General features: G+C 35.8%; 1 protein-coding gene across 1 annotated transcript in view; it reads left to right on the forward strand.

The window, feature by feature from the left end:
- Taf1 (TATA-box binding protein associated factor 1) overlaps positions 1 to 24,407 on the forward strand; it is an 818,869-nt gene that overhangs the window by 594,558 nt on the left and 199,904 nt on the right. The window contains exon 28 of the mRNA XM_090374096.1: positions 16,003 to 16,139. Coding sequence (XP_090230222.1) covers positions 16,003 to 16,139 — 137 coding nt within the window. The remainder of the gene's footprint in view (positions 1 to 16,002; positions 16,140 to 24,407) is intronic.

Consider the following 24,407-nt stretch of genomic DNA (forward strand, 5'->3'; position numbering starts at 1 on the left):
TATCTGAAAAGATTGGAAAATTTGTTAACATGATAGCAAGAATTACTAGGAAGGATTGGGATATTAGAGGTAGGGCACTATCTCTTCTTTATGATTTGTGTTTTCCTTCCTATTGTTTCTTATGGTATTATAGACTGTTAATTTTAAAAATATATATAAGCATTCCATTCAGAGGATGATACTCCTCAAGATTGCTTTAGTTTGTAGAACTGTCTCCACTAATGCACTACAGATTGTTACAAGAAAAATGCCAATTGACCTCTTTCTGATTTACACAGTAATGACTTTCAACAATTGGCATGGAACTCCTTTTATTATTCATGATCTTGAGTTGGATTCAGCTAACGATACTGAGAATAGAGCCAAATGAATCTTAGATATCTTAATGACTCTTTGGAATCATAGATGGGCTAACCCAAATAAAGATGAAATAACTCATTAGGTTCTTTCCCTCTGTTTTGATGTTCCACCAGAAAAATGGTTTGTGCCTAATCTACAAACTGTGTTTTTATTAAACGGTTATGCCTCATTTTTAGCAAAGCTGAATCAGCTGAATGTCTCGGAAAGGTCGTAGTGTCACAGCACAGCTCTAGAGACATAGTCATGTTTTATATTATTGTCATGAGTATTGGATTTTAGAAATTAATTTTTATTTGCTAGTCCTAATCTTGCTCACCTGACTGAGGGCGATAAGGCACCATTAATTAAGACTGAGGAAGATTTTCAGACTTTTCAAAAATTTTCCAAGAAATTCTTCCAGAGAAGATTAGTGCTACTTGAACAAAGAACTGTATAAGGCTTATGGACTATTGACATGAGTTCTGCGAAACATTAGCATTAGTTGAGGCATATGATGCAAGAAAGCAAGCTTATGCAGCATCAGCCAAAAAAAAACCTCTCATTTCACCCATCTGTTCACTCCAAATGCTTGTCCAGTTCAGCCTTAAGCTATCAGCTTCCACAACAAGAGATGGAAGTCTGTTCCAGCAATCAACCACCTGCTGGCTAAAGGAAAATTTCCGCACATCTATTCTACAACTGTCTTTCCTCAATTTGAATCTATGCCCCCTCGGGTTTGTAAGAGAAATTACCGTATTTTCTGGCTTATAAGACGCACAGGCATACAAGATGCCCACTAGTTTTGGCCACATATTTTGGGGAAAAAAATAAAAAAAGAAATATTTCTCCAAAATAATAAAAATAATATTTTGGAGAAAATAATAATAATAAAATTAAATACGGTAATATATTTTTCTCAAAATAATGGTATATGCTTGTGTAAATTTTCAACCTATAATGAAATGTTTGTTTCTGAAAAAAGCTGACAGAAGTAACGTAACAGAAATTCTTACTCACCCTAAGACAAAAAAATAGGACACTTTCTCTTCGTAAAAGACGGTTGGAATTGAAAAATCCCAATCCAGTCTAATTAGCCCGCCATACCATAAAAGTGCGAGATCATATTATAGAGGAAGAAACACATGGGAAAATAAACAAGTTTTTACTTACGTCTGATTGTGAGATTCATATCACGCAGATTTCAACAAATTATCCACGAAAAAAAGATTACTGGTATGTCGCCATAGATTTTAACCACTGATAATCGTTAAAAATATATTTCAACAGATAAATCTTAAGTAAAATTGGTGTGAATTTCAAAGAGAAGTTTTCAGAACTCAGTTTACCGGCACTGCGTCATCGAAAATGCATTGCCAGTAGTCTTTAGGCCTAATCTGACATTGACCATATAAAACGCAGGGTGATTTTCCGAGCATTTCTTTGCAAAAAAAAACCGTGTCTTATAAGCCTGAAAATACGGTATGCCATCTGCATTTCGCTTGCTCAACCCATTCAACACCTTATACACCTCAATCAGATTGCCTTGCATGTGCCTAGTCTCCAGGTGCTGCAGTTTGCAGAACTTAAGCCTATCTTGGGAAGAGCAACCCTTTGTTCCCTTCACCAGTCTTGTTGCCCTTCTCTGTACTCATCCTAGCAAGTCAACATCCTTTTTAAAATGAGGCCTGCAGATCTGTACACAGTATTCAAGATGTGGCTAGACCATTGCCTTGTACAATGGGATAATCACCTTGTCCCTAGCAAAATTCCTATATGTCATTGAAAGACTCCATGTCCTGCTCTTGCAACCATCTGCACTGCTCAGTGAACTTCATATCTGACTGCACAATTACCCCCATTACAAAATTACCACAATTACCTCAGTCCATTCAAGGTCTTTTTTACTCTGTAGTACCACACAGTTGGTACATTTCTGTTGGGTTACTACAACTCATATGCAATACTTTGCATTTGTCAATGTTAAACTTCAGTTGCCGCTTCTCAACCCATTTGCCCAACTTATCAAGATCCAGTTGCAGTAGCATACTGTCTTTACTGTCATTAACAACCCTGTTAAACTTTGTATCATCTGCAAACTTGGACATTGAGCCTGATATAACTTCATCAATATCATTGATGAATACTCAGAACAACAATGGGCCCAGCACTGAACACTGGGGAACTCCACTTAAAAATGTTGAAATAAACTGTGAAATTTACCTGGTAGTTAATGATCATCTTGCTCTTTTGTAAACAGGCTAATCTCATTGGACAATTTATGTAGTTTCTTGTGATCATATTGTTATTTGTCTTCATCTCATGTTGACCGTAAGATCAGTGGCTCCTTGCACCACGTTAGGTCTTATTCATGTCATGTCATATGGTTCTTTCTGCAATGTGCCTCTCCTGTGGTTCCTTGTGCCGCATTTATATTTCTGTATATCACATGAATCTGTATATTATCTGTATATTAGCATTCGCAATATTAGGGCATATGATGCAAGAACACAAGCTTATATAGCATCAGCCGAAAAAAAAAAAAACACTTCCCATTTCACCCATCCATTCACTCCAAATGTTTGTCTAGTTCTGCCATGAACTTATTTAAGTTGCTGACCTTCACAATGGCAGATGGAAGTTTGTTCCAACTGTCAACCACCCGCTCACTAAAGGAGAATTTCTGCACATCTATTGTACAATTGTCTTTCCTCAATTTGAATTTATGCCCCATCAGGTGAGTAATCTGAGCAAGAGGAAGAATCCCATTAGCATTGAGCTTGCTCAATCCATTCAAGGCCATACAACTCAATTAGATTTCCTTGCAGGTGCCTAGTCTCCAGCCGACCTGACTAGCCTAGTGGGTAAAGTACCTGCCCGGCAACCCAAAGGTCGCGGGTTCGATTCCCGCCTCGGGCTTGGGTCAAAGTACTGCAAAAACCTTGGGAGGTGCAATATGGCCACAGAAGCCGATGCGCCAACAACTACCAAATCAAAAAAAAAAAAAAAAAAAAAACCTAGTCTCCAGAAGCCACAATTTTCAGAACTTAAGCCTTTCTTGGTAACACCAACCTTTTGTTCCACTCACCAATCTCGTTGCCCTTCTCTGTACTCGTTCCAGCAGCTCTACATCCTTCTTAAAATGAGGCTTCCAGACCTGTATACAGCACTCAAGGTATGGCCTGACCATTGTCTTATACAAGGGGACAATCACCCTCTTATCCCTGCTAGCAAAATTCCTGTATATCATTCACAACACACCATGAGCTACACTTGCAGCCTTTTTGCACTGTTCAGAAAACTTCATATCTGACTGCACAATTACCCCGAGACCCTTTTCATTCTCCACTACCCTGAGAGTAGTACAACCCAGTTGATACGGTACTCTGAGGTTACTGCTACCCATATGCTATACTTTACATTTGTCAATGTTAAACTTCAGTTGCCACCTCTCAGCCCATCTGCTCAACTTTTCCAGATCCTGTTGCAGTAATGTACTGTCATTAACAACCCTGCCAACCTTCATATCGTCTGCAAACTTAGACGTTAACCCTGATATACCTTCATCAATGTCTTTGATAAATACCAAAAACAACATTTGGCCCATTGTTGTCCCCCAAACCCTGGGGGACTCCACTAATAATATTAGTCCATGAAGAGCTGTGTCCATTGATAACCACTCTCTGTCTTCTCCCACTCAACCATCCTTTTATTCATTGTAGCAACTTGCTCTTAATGCCGTGCTGCTCCAATTTGTACAGTAGTCTTCCATTTGCCATGGTATCAAAAGCTTTCCTAAAATCCGAGTATGATATCAAAATTATTCTTTGCATCCAATTCCTTTGTCACCACATCATAGTATGCAATCAAATTTGTCAGACAAGCAGGGCCGGATTGCCCATTAGGCACCGTGCCTAGGGCCTATGAAGGAAGGGGAAAAAAAGTAGGAAGGAAAAGGTTTACAGACTTAAAAATAATGCAGCTATAAAACTTCAACATTAGATTTGAAATAAAAAAAAAAATCTACACTCGTCAATATCTAGATTACTTGTAACATTTCATAAGATGACAAAAGTTTCTTGCTTTGGCTTCTCGTTGTAGCAAAATCCTTAAGAATGTCTTTGAAGTCCACATGACTCGTAATATCGTTCTCGATACATAGAAGTGCCAATGACAATAAGCGATCTCGGCTCTTTATTGAGCGTACACAGTTCTTGTTCTGCTTAAGTTTCGAAAATGAGCAGAAAATGAGACTAGATGTTGACTAATGCTGTGGCTTTGGATCAAATTTCTTCTTTTGTCATAGATTTATCTATAAGAAAACTGAAGGCAGCACGTCGTTTTGCCATTTCTGTGACTATAACGTCTGCAATACGATAAAAAACTAGAATTCGAAATGTATCTTAAATGCACTTATTTCTGTTGGTACCAATTCCTCTTGTGTTTCAACAAACGATTTCTTCCACTTTCGATTTTCATATTATCTGTAATCAGAATTTGCAACGAATTCTTTTGCCATTTTTTAAAAATCAAATTTTTCTTCGTCTGGAACATCAATCAAATAATCCAGAACATCATCATCATATAATTTTACAATTAATTACACATAACTCAATTCCAGGTTCTTGAATTGCTTTGTTCACTCTTATGTTTTTTAGAAGATCTTCCCAAATGACAGTCATTAATGCTATTTCTAACCTGTTCAGTTTATTTATCTAACGATTTCAAACGATTTTTTTTTTTTGTGAACCACTGTTGGTTTTTGTTCTTTGCATTCTGAGATATCGAGTTCTGCACGAATTTTACTGTAATTTTTTTTTTCGATGATCTTGCAGCATTGTAACATGATGACCATCTTGTGTCTGATAGATTTTTGACTGAGATTGTATTCTCCATCGTACTCAATTTATACCATCTTTGTGGTGAGTCTCCAAAGAATATGTAGAGCGACTGTAAAATTTCAAAAAAATTAACAGCAACCAAACAGCTTTCTGCAGATATGGGCCCTACTAAATTAAGACTGTGTGAAGCACATGGAACCCATACTGCTAGTTTGTTGACTTCCTTGAATCCAGCTTGGACTCCAGACTACATCCCACTCATATTAGCAGCATTGTCATATGACTGAGATCTCCAATTTGCTACAATTTATCAATTTCCATGTTTATCAAGAACAGATGCTACTATGTCAAAAAGATATTTTGCATCATGCTTTTCAATGGGAACAAACAAAAAATGCTCAGGCACTTCACCATCTTTTGATACATAATGAATAATCGCCGACAACTGATCTGTGTGACTTATATCAGGAGTTGAATCTATGCTGATGCCTTAATATTTGGCTTCTTTAATTTCAGATGTGATGCGTGACAACGCTTTTGACCTAATAAATTGATAAATTCGTCATATGTGGTTGAAGATAAGTATGAAACATTTCCACTTCCTGGATTTCCGTATTTCCTTATATGCTCTTTTAGAAAAGGATCGAACTGAGATAGAAGATCAATACACCCGAGGAAGTTGGCATTGTTAGGATTATAGTGTTGCTCATTATCACTACAAAAAGCTATACCTTTTTCTGCCAAAAATTTTACTACCGCAACTACTCTTTTTAAAACTTCAGTCCAGTATTTAATTGCTTTTTCCTTCTCAATTTGCTAACGAATGCAACTAAGCCTGTTTAAGCTATTTGTAAAACAAAAATTAATCTGTTAACTAATTAAAAAATACAATATATATATGCTCAAGAGGTGATTAAAACCCCTAAAAATACTTAATTATTACAATTCAAATCTTACTGTTCTTCTGAGCTACTGGTTACGCTATAATATTCTTGCCTAAAACACCACTACAATAGCGGTAGGAGTAGTGAGTTGTAAGTTACAAAATTGCTAACTAAATTTAAAAAATAAGTTAATGAACGCCACTAAACCTATTTAATTTATTTGTAAAAAACAAATTACACTAACTAACTAATCAAAAATATGATAAATTTCAATGAAAACTTATAGGTTTGCAACAGCTATAGAAGTCTACATCTTCACCAGGCGGCCAAAATCCAATATCATATGAATCTGTATATAGCGGAGTTGCCAGTTTCTGGCTATGGGCTGCTTACTAATAAAAATTTAAAAAATAAATAAAATATATACTTGTAACCATCATCTGTTCTGACACTGTGAAAAGCTTTGCACACAGCATGGCTGCAGATCCTTATAGACACCTTCAGACATCTTGTGGAGTCAATGACTAGGCAAGTAGCAACCATTATCCATGCAAACAATGGCCCAATGTGGTATTGGGCAGGTTGTCGTAATTCAGTGATCACTCAGTGTATATTAATTATCGTAAATTCAAAGTTATTTTGGTGGGTCTTATATATGAATTAAGTTTTGTGAAACTGTAAGTTTCGGTTTTATCATTAATGTGTGTTATGAAAAGAAATTTGAAATTCAAAATAAATTGCTGATTTTTCAGGGCCAATATTCAGAATTTAGATTTTGAAGTGAGAGGCAGTACTAAGGTGGATACTTGTTATTGAAATTAGCTTCAGAAGCCATATTTGCAAGAATTCCAGAGCTAGAGGCCATAAATTCAAATTATAGGGGAAGTGGTTTAGACTAAATTGTAGGAAGTTTTTTTTTTTTAACCAGCAAGTTGTTGATAACTCGAAAAAGTTGTCTCTGCAGGTAGTTCAGTTGAAAGTTTAAAGAAATTCTTATCTGCTTTTTTTTTTTTTTTTTTTCCCAGAGCAGCAAAAACCTGTGATTTCCTTGCACTACATGGCTAATACTATTCAAGACAGACACCAGATTTTAATGTCAGCATCAGTATAAATTAATAATCAAACATTATTGAGAAATTAATAATGGATTTAATGGAAAGGAGGAAGGATGATCAAAAAATTTAGGGAACCACAGATGTGATTTCTTCAGGAGAGCACCCACAACTACCCACCTGTCAATGCCCAAAAGATTGTATTTCTCTAATAAACTGCTTTTCAGTAGTTCATATTGGAAATAATGAAAGGAAAATGAATAAACAAATGAACAAACTTAATAGAGTGAACTAAAGAAAACACAAATATACCAAACCATCTTCAGCCTAACATAAGAAACCAGACATAAGAATGTAAATTTTCAATGTTACCAACTTTGCAGATTTTAGCAGTTTTTTTATAGGATAGGGGTAGGTTCTGTCTAATTTTATTTCAGTGATTTTCTTATTGGCTTGTTAATCATCAAGCATTCCACCCCTTCATATGGTAAAAATAATAGTTACCTGTAAAATGTGCTATGGTTTCAGCAGTAATTTAATATGATAAAAAAGTGATTAATATACAGTAGAACCAGATAAGTTTTCCAAGGGACTGAAGGTTTAGAACTTCTTACACTGGAAAACTTCTTAGGAGAGAAGGGTATGAAATATTAACTACACAAATAAAAATGAAAATATACACATACAAGTCAAAGATGATTTTTAAGTATTATTTCAGAATTTCTAAACATTTTACTCTGCTATGGGAAACATTTTTAAACTGAGGGTTTCTTAACATTCTGTTCATTGAACTCATTGGCAAGTTGGAAGAATGATTAGTCTTTTCCATTGGCGAAGAGTTGTTTATTGGAAGTAGTGCAATATCGGGGCAGTTCGTTGTGAAGGCATCACAATATGAGATACATGTATATCAAAAACAATGCCATTTCACCTACTTCATTTTCTACATCATTTTAATTCGTGGTTTATTACGAATTAAAATGATGCTTGGCACTAACTTGTTCGAATACCAAATGTTTATATTATTTAATATTTTTTAATCTTAAAAATAAATAATTTCTTTATTTAAAAAAAACATTAAATGGGGAAAATGTCATTATAATGATAGACTCTGTATTCTTTATCACGAACTTTTTACGCTTGAAAACTTTTTACCCCGGAAACTAATACATGATACATGAGAAAATAATACATTACAGCATACAGAGTTGAAATTTGGACTTAAGTACAGGGGAAAACTTCTTATCCAGGTTGTACTGTAATCGAATTATTGTTCAATTATTTGCTAATAATTCCACTTTTTTCTTCTTCCTTTTTTAATATGATACTGTATAATTGGTTGTATTTTTTCAACCAGACTGTGGCTGTATGGTTGTAATATTTTACTTATTATCCCCCCCTCTACTTTACATGCACATCCTTTAGTGTGGTTGAACCCTCCTTTTCTGTTTTATTTTTTTTTTTGTTAGGTTGCTTGAGTAATTGCTATCATTTAGTTGATATTAATATTACATTTTATTTTGTTTTATTTATTTATTTATGATGCTTGATTATTTTCTTGAGTAGTTTGATTTTGCAATTTATTTTATATACTTGCATCCAATTCAGGTTATTCGATATGCTATTTTCAACATCAAAAATTTAATTGTCAAACTGAATTGGGGGTTTTTTAAGTATTTAAGCTCATATTTTCTGTAGTTTTTCTCTGTTAAAGTCATACATTCTTTGGTTTGCTCTTTACAGGTCATATTAGGGCACCATTGAACATTTGGCTGCTTTTCAGCAGTTCACTATAGAAATACCATCTATTGGATATTTACAGGTATGGGTGCTCACCGAAGAAATCACACCTATAATTAGCCAAATTTTTGTCTTTCTTCCTCCTTTTCATTGAGTTCATTATTAATTTCTTATTAGAGGGTCTGCTTTTGTCTGCAGGACATGCTTTCATAGTTTTCTTGCATAACATAGGTAACAGAATGCGCTGCCTTGTGAATTTCTGTGGTCCAGAGAACTCCCCTCCTGGTTCTCTGAGGATATGCATTCTCTAATTTTATTTCAATTATTTTCTATTGGTTTGTTAATTAATTGCATTTTTTATATAGTAACAGGAGTATGTACAGGTAAACCTCTATATGTGCCATTAATTCGTGCAACGAGTGTACCATATATCTTGAAACTGCATATATCAAAGTTAAAACGAACAGGAAAAATTCTAATTCATCCATGATATTTTGGAACATTCGTCAGAAGACTTAATTTAGGCCTTTAAAATACATTTTGACTGTGTACATAGATAGAAATATAAAGAATAATGTAAAGCAAGTAAACTAAAATATGTTTATTAAAGAAATCAGCTACAAAATGAGTGAAAAATGGATATGCTTCTTCCTAGAAAATATTTTTAAAGCGTCGTTTCAATAGTTGTGCACTTCTTTTTCTCTTCATAAAATTTACAAAAGCAAATTTAGAGGGCATATTTAGAAGAATGGTATTAATGTTTGTGAATGCATTAACCAAAACTCACGTTGATCGAAAACACATATATTGGGGTTTACCCGTACCTGGAAAATGTGCTGTATTTTCAGCAGTAAATTCACATAGTAGAAGGGTGATTAATCTAATCGCATTGTTTCATTATTAAAACATTATTAATTAGCAGAGGAAAGAATGCAGAGAACAGAAGTGTAAAATATCCCATCTCTCTGTACTTAACATATGGTAAGTACAGAAAGTTGGGACATTCTCTCTCTCTCTTGTTCTCTGGACAGTACAAGAGAGAGAGAGACCACACATCTACATGGATGGGATACACTTAAATATAAAGGGTGCAAGAATGTTTGCTGATGCTATCGAGGCAGTGTTAGGTGGGTCGGAAAACTGCTAGATTGGGGGGATACAAGGACTAATAGATTAACAGTAGCCACTGGCAGAGGTGAAAGTGATTCTTGCACTGCTTCTATTGGAATGAGCAGCAGCCTGGAAAATAAGATGCAGGATATTTCAGAGACTGCTGGGAATCATTGGGGTACAAGTAAACACATGGGTTGTGTTAGGGTGGCTAAGAAAAAGAACAGGTGCATGTATACTTGCGTGTACACCACTGCTAGGAGTTTAGTAAATAAATTTGATGAATTTGAGATATTGCTCAAAACATCAAAGGCAGATATTGTTGGGATTTCAGAGACGTGGTGTCACACAGATATAAGGAATGCAGAACTGGAATTTTTGGAGTACAATGTCTACAGAAAGGATAGACAGGATAGAAAGGGAGGAGGGGTTATGCTATTAGTTAAGAAATACATAAAATCCAAGGAAGCGAAGCCAGTCGACATCGCTGGACAGTGCAGTGTTGAGTCAGTTTGGTGTGACATAAGCATTGGGAGATCAAAATTGAGAGTGAGTGTGCTATAGGCCTAATGACTCTGATGAGTATAATAAGAAACTGTACAGGGAAATAGAGTGGGCCAGTAAATCAGAGAGCCTTATAATGTGGGGTTTTAATTTCCCAGATATTGACTGGAATTAGGGGGCTGGTCACTCACACACTAGCAAGGCTTTTGTGGATTTATTGGATGATTGTTTTCTACATCAGCATGTTCGTGAGGCAACTAGAGGGAGTAATACTCGATTTTATTATCAGTAGTGATTCTTCATGCATTAAGAATCTGCAGATAAATGAACCACTAGGTGGCAGTGATCACAGTATGCTGAAGTGGGAGTTACTCAAAGAGGTAACTACCATTAGGAGTAAAGGGAAGGGTTATTGCTTTCATAAAGGTGACTACAATGGACTGAGACAATATTTAAATTCTATACAGTGGGACCAACTGATGATGTTACTAACAGCAAATTCAAAATGGGAAGCATTCAAAGTACTTATCTTGGAATCTACTAGGCTTTACATACTAACTAAGAAATATTGTTCAAGGTTTAGGCCTAAGTGGATGTCAGATGAACTAATGAGACATATGGCAGAAAAGAAAAATGCATGGGATACATACAAATTAACACGTGACACAGAAGCCTATGATAGATACAAGTTGATCTGTAACCAAGATACAAAGGAGGTTAGGCAGGCGAAGGCAGATAACGAGAAATCTTTGGCAAGGGATGCAAAGCAAAACAGCAAAGAGTTCTTTACTTATGTAAACTCTAGAAGGAAGGGGATGAATCAGATTGGTCTACTTGATATCGATGGGTCAACTGTTGATGATCCTGCTCAGGTAGCTAACAAACTAAATGAATATTTTCATCGACATTCACACATGAGGAGTTATTCAGCGAGGGGAATGCCAGAGGTGTATTCAACTCTGGCAGTAAGCTAGAGAATCTTGTAATAACTGAGAGTAAAGTGGAGGATAAATTGTTGAAGATAAACACAAGAAAGACACCTGGGGTGGATGGGATCTATCCAGTTATATTACAGGAGGCAGCAAAGGAAGTAAGCAAATCCTTAGCCATAATTATGAGAGCTTCCTTGGACTCAGGGGAAGTACCCATGGACTGGAGATGTGCAAATGTGACCCCAATTCGCAAAGGAGGATCAAAGGCTGACACAAGTAATTATAAACCTGTGAGTTTAACTTCTGTTCCTGGAAAATGAATGGAGGCACTGGTTAAAGAAGCACTGCAGGATCATCTAGACAAGACTTCAGTTATAACTCGGACACAGCATGATTTTGTTAAGGGGAAGTCTTGCCTGACCAATTTGATTGGATACTATGATGCAGTCACAAAAGAACTGGATGCAGGGACTAACTTTGATATTATATACTTGGATCTTAGAAAGGCTTTTGATACTGTTGCACATGGAAGACTGCTGCACAAATTGGAGCAGTGTGGCATTGGAGGTAAATTGCTGCTGTGGATAAAGGGGTGGTTGAGGGGGAGAAGACAGAGAGTGGTAATCAATGGACACTGTTCATCGTGGACTAATGTTATTAGTGGAGTCCCTCAGGGTTCAGTATTGGGTCCATTATTGTTTTCTGTATTTATAAATGATATTGATGATGGTATATCAAGCTTAATGTCCAAGTTTGCAGACAATACGAAGGTTGGCAGGGTTGTCAAGGACACTACTTTCACTATGCTGCTGCAACAGGATCTGGAAAGGCTGAGCAGATGGGCTGAGAGGTGGCAAATGAAGTTTAACATTGACAAATGTAAAGTACTACATATGGGAAACAGCAACTGCAGAGCAACATATCAACTCTGTGGTACTACACTGACAGTGGTAGAGAATGAAAGGGACCTGGGGGGGGGTGGTTGTGCAGGCAGATATGAAGTTTTCTGAGCAGTGCTGATGGGCTGCAAGAGTAGCTCATGGTGTATTGTCAATAATATATAGGAATTTTTCTAGAGGGATAAGGAGGTGATTATTCCCTTGTATAAGGCAATGGTCAAGGAGGTGATTATTCCCTTGTATAAGGCAATGGTCAAGGACCTGGTCAATGGTCAGGCCACACTTAGAGTACTGTATACAGGTCTGGAGGCCTAATTTCAAGAAGGATGTAGAGCTGCTGGAACGAGTACAGAGAAGGGCAACAAGATTAGTGAATGGAACAAAGGGGTGCTCTTACGAAGAAAGGCTTAAGTTTTGCAAATTACAGTGTCTGGAGACTAAGCACCAGCGAGGAGATCTGATAGAGGTGTATAAAGCCTTGAATGGTTTGAGCATGCTCAATGCTGATGGGATTCTTCCTCTTGCTCAGAATAATCACCTGAGAGGGCATAAATTCAAATTGAGGAAAGACAGATGTAGGATAGATATGAGGAAATTTGCCTTTAGCCAGCGGGTGGTTGGTTGGTGGAACAGACTTCCATCCCTTGTCGTGGAAGTTGATAGCCTAAATAAGTTTAAGGCTTAACTGGACAGGTATTTCGAACGAACAGAGGGGTGAAGTTGAAGTGGTTATTTTTTTTTATTTTTTTATTTAATTATTTTTATTTTTTTTTTTTTTGGCTGATGCTGCATAAGCTTGCTTTCTTGCATCAAATGCCTCTACTAATGCTAAATGCTAATTCCATTTTCTAGTGTTCGACAAACTAGCATGCTTCTTTCCTCATTCAGCTCTAAATCCATAATTTGTTGTTTAACAGTTTCCAAATTTCAAAACGTCTGCTCGAGTTACTTTAATGAAATTTCGTTAGAAACACACTCTTCTCCTTCAGTCTTAATTCATACTTTTTCATCATAGGCATGCTGTTGCTTCAATTCTTTTAGATCCGTGTCAGTGAGTCACTGTGAATGTGAATCCAGGCATTCTCTGACATCAGGGGAATCAACATCTTCAAAGCCAAGATCCTCTCCATTGATGCCAATTTCTTCAATTACAGCGTGAACTTTTCGGGCATCTTTGTTTTTTTGTGCTTTTAAAAATTTTTTGTTTCATAATCAGCTGCGCTATTTGAAATTTTAGAGGGCATATATAGAGGAATGGTATTAATATTTGTGAATGTATTAACCGAAACTCACATTGATCGAAAACACATATATTGGGGTTTACCTGTACCTGGAAAATGTGCTGTATTTTCAGCAGTAAATTCACATAGTAGAAAGGTGATTAATCTAATTGAATTGTTTCATTATTGAAACATTATTAATTAGCAGAGGGAAGGATGCAGAGAACAGAAGTGTAAAATATCCCATCTATCTGTACTTAACATATGGTAAGTACAGAAAGTTGGGACATTCTCTCTCTCTCTCTTGTTCTCTGGACAGTACCCACACCCAATCTGTTTACTATCTAGAAGGAGCCTTTGAATCCCTTTTGGCACAAACCATCCTAATAACCACCATTGTGAACTACACGTCTTCGCTGTGGTTCAGCTCCACTGCAAACTGTCGTTCTCTTTCATCCTAGTTCTCATCCTGAAGACTTTGTCCTTGTCACCAATCTTCTCATTGCAAACAGACCCAATAACCCTACTACTTTCGTGGCCTCTGTGGAGGAAGTAATATCAACGTTACCTTTACTACTACTATGCTGGCTGCCAAAGCACATTACTGTATGGTCAGAACGTTGATAGTATTTACTTTTGAGTAACCCATGAATTATGTGTGTTTTCTTCATTGTGTGTGTGTGTGTGTGTGTGTGTGTGTGTGTGTGTGTGTGTGTGTGTGTGTGTGTGTGTGTGTGTGTGTGTGTGTAAGAGTTATTGGAAGGACTTATTAGACTATGTATAAATATAGTGCAAGTGCATCAGAAATACATAGCTATATCTGAATAAATCAGAATATTAATAAAACGGCATCGTTTTAAGTTTTTTAAGAATATTATTTACTAATATTCTTAAAACAATGCCGTTTTTAAGAATATTAGTAAAACGGCATCGTTTTAAACCTGTTATGCCATTTGTACACTAGAGACCATGTCATTCTCAGCTTAACTCTCTGCAAGTTGCACCCCTAAAAGAAACATAGCTGGTCTCATGCAGTGTTTTTTTTTTTTTTTTTTTATTATAAAAAATAAATTTTTAGTTTATTATTGAATTGGTGTTTTATTAATTACAGCTCATATAATTTATCCCACTTTTCATATTTAAAAATTTTGGTGCCGTATAAATTTATTTACTTCTGCTATTATAACCCATCCACCACAGTAATTGGGTTCTGATCTGTTTCAGTTTTTGGCTTTTCAATCTGCAACCCCAACCTCATTTGGAGAAGAAAAACAATTTTCAGAAAAATACAGGAGTACAAAAAAGCCAAATTATAATATGTCACTGTTAAAAATATATATATATATATATAACCTCTACCCATCCACCCCAAAGGGTGAGTAGAGAAATGAATTGTAGTTGGTGGATTAGAAGCATTTATACACTGGAGCCAATTTCAAAAAAAATAAATAAAGCATTGTTATATGCGGCATCAGTCAGATACCAAACAGTTGTTCTTTCAGTAAGTCAAAATGGAAGCAGAAAATATTTTAAAACACGGTGGCTGCAGATATCAAGTGATGGTCAAAGGGTTAAATGTCTTTCACCTAGCAGTGACTTTAAAAGAAGTTTGACATTCCACCCCTCCTACTGCTTCATTATGCAAACTGTTATTTGCAGAAGCATTTCTACACAACTGCCAATCATACATAATTTGATTGGTGTTGATGTAACACCTTTTTTTCAACTAGCAGATAGCTTGCCTAAAGGTTTTTTTTTTTTTTTTTATGACAAAATCAAAATTCTGTTAACTAATAAGTCCTAAAGCGTTTAGGGCATAAGCCTCAAGCTATGGGAGTGTCTAGACTATGTATAAATATAGCGCAAGCGCATCAGAAATACATAGCTATATCTGAATAGATCAGAATATTAGTAAAACGGCATCATTTTTTAAGTTATATCTCATATTGTAAATACCTTCACAACGAGTTGCCACGATATTGCACTACTTCGAATAAGTAACGCTTCACCTAAGGAGAAGACTAATGTTACTTATTCTCAGATGGATACCACTACCCAGACGGCACCGTTTCAGGGCTATTTGGCCCTTCTTCGGTGGGTGAGTCGGTACTCAAGTGATGCAATGATGGCAAAACAGTTATGAAGTATAACTCCTCGAGCCTCAAGCTATGGGAGAGTCTAGACTATGTATAAATATAGTGCAAGTAAATCAGAATATTAGTAAAACAGCATTGTTTTACTAATATTCTGATTATTCACAGGAAATGCCTGTGGAACGCTTTGGTGAACTAGTGGACTCAATGCCTCGCCATGTAAATATCCTTATCCGGGCGAAATGTAGTCCTACCTGTTACGAGGTAAGTATCCCATTATTTCTGTCTACTCAGTGTAATATGTTTGTGAATTTTTTTAAAAGTAAAATTTATCCCCATTTCCGTTCCTAAAAAGAAAATCAATACTACAGTAATATCTTGAACATTTCAGACTGGGAGAATTTTGAAGATTTACAGAACTTTCAGAAATGCGGAAGGCCGAGAATATGTTAGAATTGAAACAGTAAGAAAACCAGCTGTTATTGACACCTATGTAAGAATTCGAACAACAAAGGATCCAGCTTTTATGTAAGATTTCTTTATTTTATTTGAGGTTGTGCATATATTCTAATATACATAATTTATTGTGGTTTTTTTTTTTTTTTTTGCTGCAACTTGTTTACAGACGTTGCTTGTGACAGAATCACATGTAATAAAAGAGTATACGTGACATTATATTTCAGGTAGCATATCACAATTTATTTTTGATATGCTGCCTGAAAGGGTAATTTTTGTAGCCTTGAAATAATTTTTTCATTCACTTTAAAAACAGAAGTTGCACTCATTTTCTTGATATGTCATGTTTCTCATTTTGTGGAACATAAAGAATGAAGACAGAAGTTGGCTTCTTCTTTCAGCATAAATAATCAGTGTAAATGAAATATATATCAATGATCGTTCTATGCATCTAAAATAGATTCAAACAGCTACTGCATTGAAATTGATATTTAGTGTTTAAGATAATATGCCTCGAATATATTGAATTGCTACATATAGTTTTCAAAGTGCCATTCTGAGGACTCTTAGATCTCTTAAATTCACATTATTCTGATTGACAAACTAAAATCACCATTGTATGCTACAGTTATGCAGATTCCAAAATTCAACATTGGAAATTACTCAAAAACTCAGCACATCACATGCTCTGCTGTTAAGTTTGGCAAAGTCTGAAAGTTTGTCATTTAATTTACTTGCTTGTACCATAATCAAATTCCGTGTGAATAGCAATTTGTCTCTTTCGGGGAAAGATAAGATGATGAATGTTATCATCCATTACTAAAGGCAGAAGTTTGATCTTAAGCAAGTGCCACTGCCTCTCCTGAAAGGTGTCTTGCACCCAAAATAATCTGAGCTTTTCTTATGATGAGATCAAGAGCATAATTCATGTATAACTGTGCAACAGAATCAGACTTTTACTGCTGAGTGGTACATTCAATGGTGGATTGTGTAATGCAAGATTTGCAAGTATTGGTAAACTGAAAAGATTTAATGCTCCTGCAGGATAAGGCTGTGGTCTTTCAATGAGAAGTTCAGCTTCTTCCACCCAACACTTCAACCATTTGGTTATCATTTATTCTAATCTTTTGAAAAGAAAAATATATAGCAATTCCAGTTCAATTAAACCTAAGATTCATTTTTTCTGTAAAACATGTTTAATTGTACTTGTAGAATTCAACAAGCAAATTACATTAGGCTCTCCAGAATTTAGTAAAAAGGTGGTATTTAATAATTGAGGACCTATATGCATTATTCAAGCTTTTGAATAATGTTGCTCGAAAGTATACTCAGGTCTTGTAGATTTATAAATTGACTGTTTTTTTTTTTCCCTTGAATTGAACAATTTGGTTAAACATTACTATAGCTATCAACTCTCTGGATTTACAGTGGAGAATCTCGTTTTTTCACTCAATTTGACCTTGCTATCATAATATTCATATAATTTGTGACCGAGTTTTTCTCATTCTTTTTTTTTTTTTTTTTTTACAAATTTTTTAAACTAATAGTTATTTTTGTTAGTGGTAGTCTACATTGCAAAAATATACACACTTAATAATTACATTGCTTTCTGTTACTTTCAGTCATTTCATAGTAGAAATTTTACTGTGGTGCACAAAAGTGTGTGAATAGTTTATTTCTTGATGGATGAAACAAATGAAACAAACTTCCAACTGTTGTTATGCAAGTTGATAGCTTAAATAAATTCAAGGCGGAACTGGACAAACTTTTAGAGGGGATGGTTGTGTGAATCTTTATTTTATTTATTTATTTTTTGGCTGATGCTACATAAGCTCATATGCTTGCTTTCTTGCATCACATGCCTCTATTACTATTACAAATCTTTTAGCATTGAATCTCATCTTGTAAAATTTGCTGTATCTTGATGCTGCCTTCAACATTCGGTTCTCCATTCATAATCACCTCGCAGGTCATATCAACCCCCTCTGAAAAACTTCCCCCAATTCTTCTGTTGAAGATTCTTTTGGTGCCACTTCTTTATATGCAGTTTGCTCGTCAATTTCAAGGAGAGTTGCATCATCTAAGTCATTTGTATTCGAGTCAATGCAGTGGTATGCAGTGCGTGCATGCACGCAGGCAGCCAAATCCCTATGGGGGCCAATAATGCACTTTAAAGAATAAAATTAAAATGTAATTTAATATTATTTTAATATAGTGGTCAGCGATGAAATAGCGAACTTGGCATTGTTAATGAATAATATTGTATTCTCTAAATTATGTTTAATTTTCATTCACAATAAAAATTAAACATGACCGTAAACATATTTGGTAACCATGGAAACACAACATGCTCTTCTTTCAGACTTCAAAAAATTTATGTTTGCATAATATAGCTGTGCAGTTTATGGTTATAAATAACTCCGAAACATACATATTAGGCGTTTGCATAAGAAAACTTAGAAGTGCAAGCACAAGCGATGGTGGGTTCATCCGTTGAACCAGAGGAGGATTGAACAATGGGACTTCCCCTACGATTGTGTTTTAAACCACATAAACAAAAGCATAAAAGCTTGGAGTTTGCAAACTTTCGTGTTAACATCTTATCATTAAGGTTAAGGTTACACTTACGTAATTTACTCATTGTGAATAGTTTCATTAAATAACATAGGTACAAGGTTTTATGCTTATGTTATGTTTAATTTTCATTGTGAATGGGCCTTTATTCCCATACCGTTAATCTTAAAGTGATACTTACATCATTGTTTTAATTGTTGACGGAACCGAAAGGAAATTTAAATAAAAAGAGAGAAATGCGCACAAACGTTATTAATTTAAATATCCACCCAACAATCAATTCTCTTGTCGACCGTTTTCAACATTTTCACAGCAAAAAATTCTTACTACCGATCCGCATTGATAGGGGTGGACAAATATTGTTACTACCGATCTGCATTGATGGGGCGGCCAAATATCTCTAGCACGCAGGCGGCTAACAACCCAAAACTGGCCCTGCAGTCATTACACTGGCAATGTTGAAAGTTTGGAAGCTTAAGTCTTTTCAGATCTTCACACTGTCTTTGGCAATTGTGTGAACTTGCGATTCAAAACCAGTGAAATCATTTGCTAAATGGAGCAAAACATGCTGCCAAACAGAATGCATGTTGTTGGCAGTGATTTCTAGCCAAGATGCAGATATATTTTCAATTGCATTCCTGATGTTTTAATTAATAAAGATGATGATCCCACTCCTGTTGAAGCTTCAGTCGCTTGAGAGTAAGTTCACCACAGATAATACACCTTGAATGTGGCAATTACTCCTTGAACCATGGGTTGTAAGAGAGACGTTGTGTTAGGTGGAAGAAAACATATTTTTACATTTTCATTGAGATCAGAAATTTCAGTTTGATGGCTTGGTGCATTTACTAAAAGCAACAAAATTTTGAACTCCATCCCTTCATCTTTCTGTAAACCATTCTGTAAACAATTCTCTTGTAATCCATTCTTTCTTATTGGATCACCAAATTACAGGCAATGTACTTTTTACACAACCCTTTAGAGCTCTTGAGTTTTATGCTCTGAACACGAGTAGAGGTTTCAATTTAAAATCTCCAGGTTGGGTTTTCAGCTAAAAAAGTTTACGAGGGCATTTTTTTCCAGAACAGTCCAGTTTCGTCATCGTTGAAAATTTGTTCTTCCTTGTAGCCATATTCTTCAATTATATCTTTCAATTCGCTGGAAAATCTTGCAGCAGCAGTAGCATCTTTGTTTGCACTTTCAAATGAGATATGAACATTTGAAAACTGGCTTTAAATATTTCTTTAGTCTCCTCCTCTTCATTTTCTTCTTTTTCCTTCAGCATGTTATAAAGGCTCATGGCTTTCACTTGAATGATGTTTTGACTCAAAGGAATTCTCTTTTGATTACAGTCTTCTATCCATATTAATAAAAGATGCTTCATATTAATCAATAGCGAACTTTGCTTAGTTATCACTTTCATCGTGTAAGATGCTGCAGAAATTCCCTGCTCTTTATACTGATTCTTCTTTCAAGTAATTGTTCGCACTGATGTTTCAATTATTCTATTTTCCTGTGCAGTTTTAGCATACGATTCACCATCTTCATGACACTTGATAATATCAATTTTTTTTCCTAATGTAAGCCATTTATGTTTAGTTGCTCCACTGCTTTCATTACTTTTCCTTTTTTGACTCATCATTTTGTATTTAAAAGGGTAAAAAATAAATTGTGAAATGAAAAGTTTGAGAAGCTATCACGTCTCGTCAGGATGGAATTAAGAATGCTGAACACTGTTGCGCGTTTCTGCTGAATGCTTGAGGGGAGCTATTAACACATGTGCATGCGGGACAATAGAGTTGGCACTGCAGCATATATGTAGAGTACATGTCTGGGCTATTGAATGAGCTTTAATATGTACAGTAAATGTTAGGCGCCTCCGTAGCCAGGTGGGAAGGAGCAGCAGTGCATAGCACATGCTTCTTGATTAGACCGGGGTTAAAGTCCGTCACCACCAAATACGGAGGATACGGAAAGGTCAGGGAATGACCACCGCATATCCCGGAGCAATATGGCCCTAATTGCTAATGCTCCTAAAAACCAAACAACAACAACTGTAAATGTTCTATTTAAACTTAATTGAAAACTGTGTTATAGTGAAACCCATGCTGTTTGAAGCTGTGCTAAGTGAGGTATTGCTGTATTTATATTTTTGTTATATCATACTTGGCCAACTATAACTTTATCTGCTAATGAGCCATTAAAATCCTAAACAACCAACCAACCAGTGCAATTCTTACTCTTTAGAAATAAGTTAAATATACTAACCCTTTGCTTCACCAGATCAGATGTAAACTAACAGAACTCCCAGAAAATAAACAGTGCAGGGTCTGTTGGATCTTGGTCCATTTGGCATTACAGAAAAAGAATGCATTTACCTTGCTGCCAAAACAGCAAAAATTCCTTTCGATCCTATGTTTAAAATATAATAAAGAGTAGAAAATAAACAGAAGCACAAATACTTCCTGTTTAAAACACCTTTTTTTGGAATTGCATACCATACAAAAGCTCAGTGTACATAATTATAGCAATCTGGTTGAATCAGACAAAATGACAAACCTTTTGAAAACACCATTAATCATGTGAGACCATTATACATGAAACCAAAAAGGAGTTAGAAGATTACAGATATGATCACACTCATCTAATTCATGTTTATATATTTTTGCCACTGCAGACAGACCCACCATAATGCCAAAACTGTCAAGCACGAATTCATGACCCCTTCATAACAGTGCCTGGCAGTCATCTTTTGTTATTACAGGCTGGATCCAAAAACCACTCACTCTTAAAAACACTGGTTAATAAATAAAAAGTAACAGAATTTGAAAAAGATATAATGTTATTTTTTTTACAAATATGCTCGTGTGCTGTTTGTCAGAATATGCCATGAAGTATTTGTGTTTCTGTTTATTTTCTATTCTTCATTATATTTTTTTATTTTTTATTGAATATTACTGAAGCAATTTTTGTTTTTAATCCTTTTGGCAACTTCATTGTTCCTGAGTTTCTCATTTCTTAATTTTAACCAACAACCCAATGGGATAAAATAATAAGTAAAAATAGATTAAGATTAGTTAAAAAATAATAACTTATTAATTTTTTAATTTATAAGTTTATCACATAGAGAAATTGGCAAACAGTAGGCAGCTAAACTTCTGTTGTGTTCCATTACTTGTGTTTTGATTTTGACATTTACTTTGACACACACTTGGTTAGATTTATTGACCCGAAGCTGGAAATATCCATAAAATCTACAAATCTCAGGGTTGCCAGTTTTCAAACCATAGACTTGCTTTTAAAAACTATAGGAAAAACAAAATAGAGAATATACAGAAATTGCATTTTGAAAACCATTAAGAGCTATAAAATTTTTATCAATATATATTGCTAACAAAAACATGTCTTATAAAACTTAAAAATGGTGCATTTTTTTTCATTTTTAACAAATATCTGTAGGTAGTAGTGGCATGTGATGCAAGAAAGCATGTGTATGAGCTTATGCAGCATCAGCCAAAAAAAAAAAAAAAAAAATCACACCATTCCCTCCAAATCCTGTCCAGTTGCTCCTTAAATTTATTCAATCTGTCAACTTCCACAACAACAGATGGGAGTTTGTTCCAGCAATTAATCACCCGCTGGCTAAAGGCAAATTTCTGCACATCTATTCTACATCTGTCTTTTCTTAATTTGAATTTATGCCCCCCTTAGGTTCGTAATCTGAACAAGTGGAAGGATCCCATCAGAATTCAGCGTACTCAACCCATTCAAAGCCTTATACACCTCGATCAGATCACCACGCAGGTGCCTAGTCTCCAGCCACTGCAATTTGCAGAACTTAAGCCTCTCTTGATAAGAGGATCCCTTTGTTCCTCTCACCAATCTTGTTGCCCTTCTCTGTACACACTAAATGTAAATCTACATCCTTCCTAAAATGAGGCCTCCAGATCTGTACGCAGTACTCGAGGTGTGGCCTGACCATTGCCTTATACAAAGGGATAATCACCTCCTTTTCCCTGCTAGCAAAATTCCTATATATCATTGACAAAAACCCCATGACCTGCCCTGGCAGCCTGTGTGCATTGCTCAGAAAACTTCATATCTGACTGCACAATTACTCCCAGGTCTTTTTCATTTTCTACCACCTTAAGTGTAGTACCACACAGTTGGACGTTTCTCTGGGGTTACTTCAAACCCATATGCAGTACTTTGCATTTGTCAAGGTTAAACTTCAGTTGCCACTTCTTAGCACATCTGCCCAAATTATCTAGATCCTGTTGCAGTAGCACACTACCATTACTGTCATTAACAACCCTGCCAACCTTTGTATCATCTGCAAACTTCGACATTAAGCGTGATATACCTTCATCAATATCATTGATAAATATACAAAACAACAGTGGACCCAACACCGAACCCTGTGGAACTCCACTAATAACATTAGTCCACGAAGAGCAGCACCCATTGATTACCACCCTCTATCTTCTCCCACTTAACCATCCTTTTATCTATTGTAGCAACTTACCCTTAATACCCTTCTGCTCCAATTTGTACAATAGCCTTTCATGCGCAACGGTGTCAAAAGCTTTCCTGAAATCCAAATATATGATATCAAAATTATTTTTTGCATCCAGTTCCTTTGTAACCATATCATAATATCCTATCAAATTTGTCAGACAAGACTTTACCTTAACAAACCCATGCTGTGTCTGAATTATTGCAGGATCATCTAGACAAGACTGCAGCAGTCTTGTCTAGATGATCCTGCAATGCATCTTTAACCAGTGACTCCATTATTTTAGCATTAGCATTAGTAGAGGCATTTGATGCAAGAAAGCAAGCTTATGCAGCATCAGCCAAAAAAAAATAAATAAATAAAATAAAATAAATAAAAAAATTAAAAAAAATAACCACTTCCACTTCACTCCTCTGTTCGTTCGAAATACCTGTCCAGCTGAGCCTTAAACTTATTTAGGCTATCAACTTCCATGACAAGGGATGGAAGTCTGTTCCATCAACCAACCACCTGCTGGCTAAAGGCAAATTCCCACACGTCTATCCTACATCTATCTTTCCTCAATTTGAATTTATGCCCTGTCAGGTGATTATTCTGAGCAAGATGGAGGATCCCATCAGCATTGAGCATGCTCAAACCATTCAAGGCTTTATACACCTCTATCTGATCACCTCGCTGGTGCCTAGTCTCCAGACACTGTAATTTGCAAAACTTAAGCCTTTCTTCGTAAGAGCACCCCTTTGTTCCATTCACTAATCTTGTTGCCCTTCTCTGTACTCGTTCCAGCAGCGCTACATCCTTCTTGAAATGAGGCCTCCAGACCTGTATACAGTACTCTAGGTGTGGCCTGACCATTGCCTTATTTATACAAAGGAATAATCACCTCCTTATCCCTGCTGGAAAAATTCCTGTATATCATTGACAATACTCCATGAGCTATTCTTGCAGCCCATTGCTAAATTCACTTTTAGCAATTTTCTGACGTTTTAAGTAGTGGTTTGAGGTACTTATTTCCAGTGTAGGCCCACTAGAAATCAGAAATCGCGATTTTCAGGTTTTGGCGGGAAACGCCTTTCTTCGTAAGAGCACCCCTTTGTTCCATTCACTACTCTTGTTGCCCTTCTCTGTACTCGTTCCAGCAACTCTACATCCTTCTTGAAATGAGGCCTGTATACAGTACTTTAGGTGTGGTCTGACCATTGCCTTATACAAGGGAATAATCACCTCCTTATCCCTACTAGAAAAATTCC

This window comes from Mastigoproctus giganteus, chromosome 5 (assembly GCF_048544385.1).
Source record: "Mastigoproctus giganteus isolate SK-2022 chromosome 5, ASM4854438v1, whole genome shotgun sequence".
Lineage (NCBI taxonomy): Eukaryota > Metazoa > Arthropoda > Arachnida > Uropygi > Thelyphonidae > Mastigoproctus > Mastigoproctus giganteus.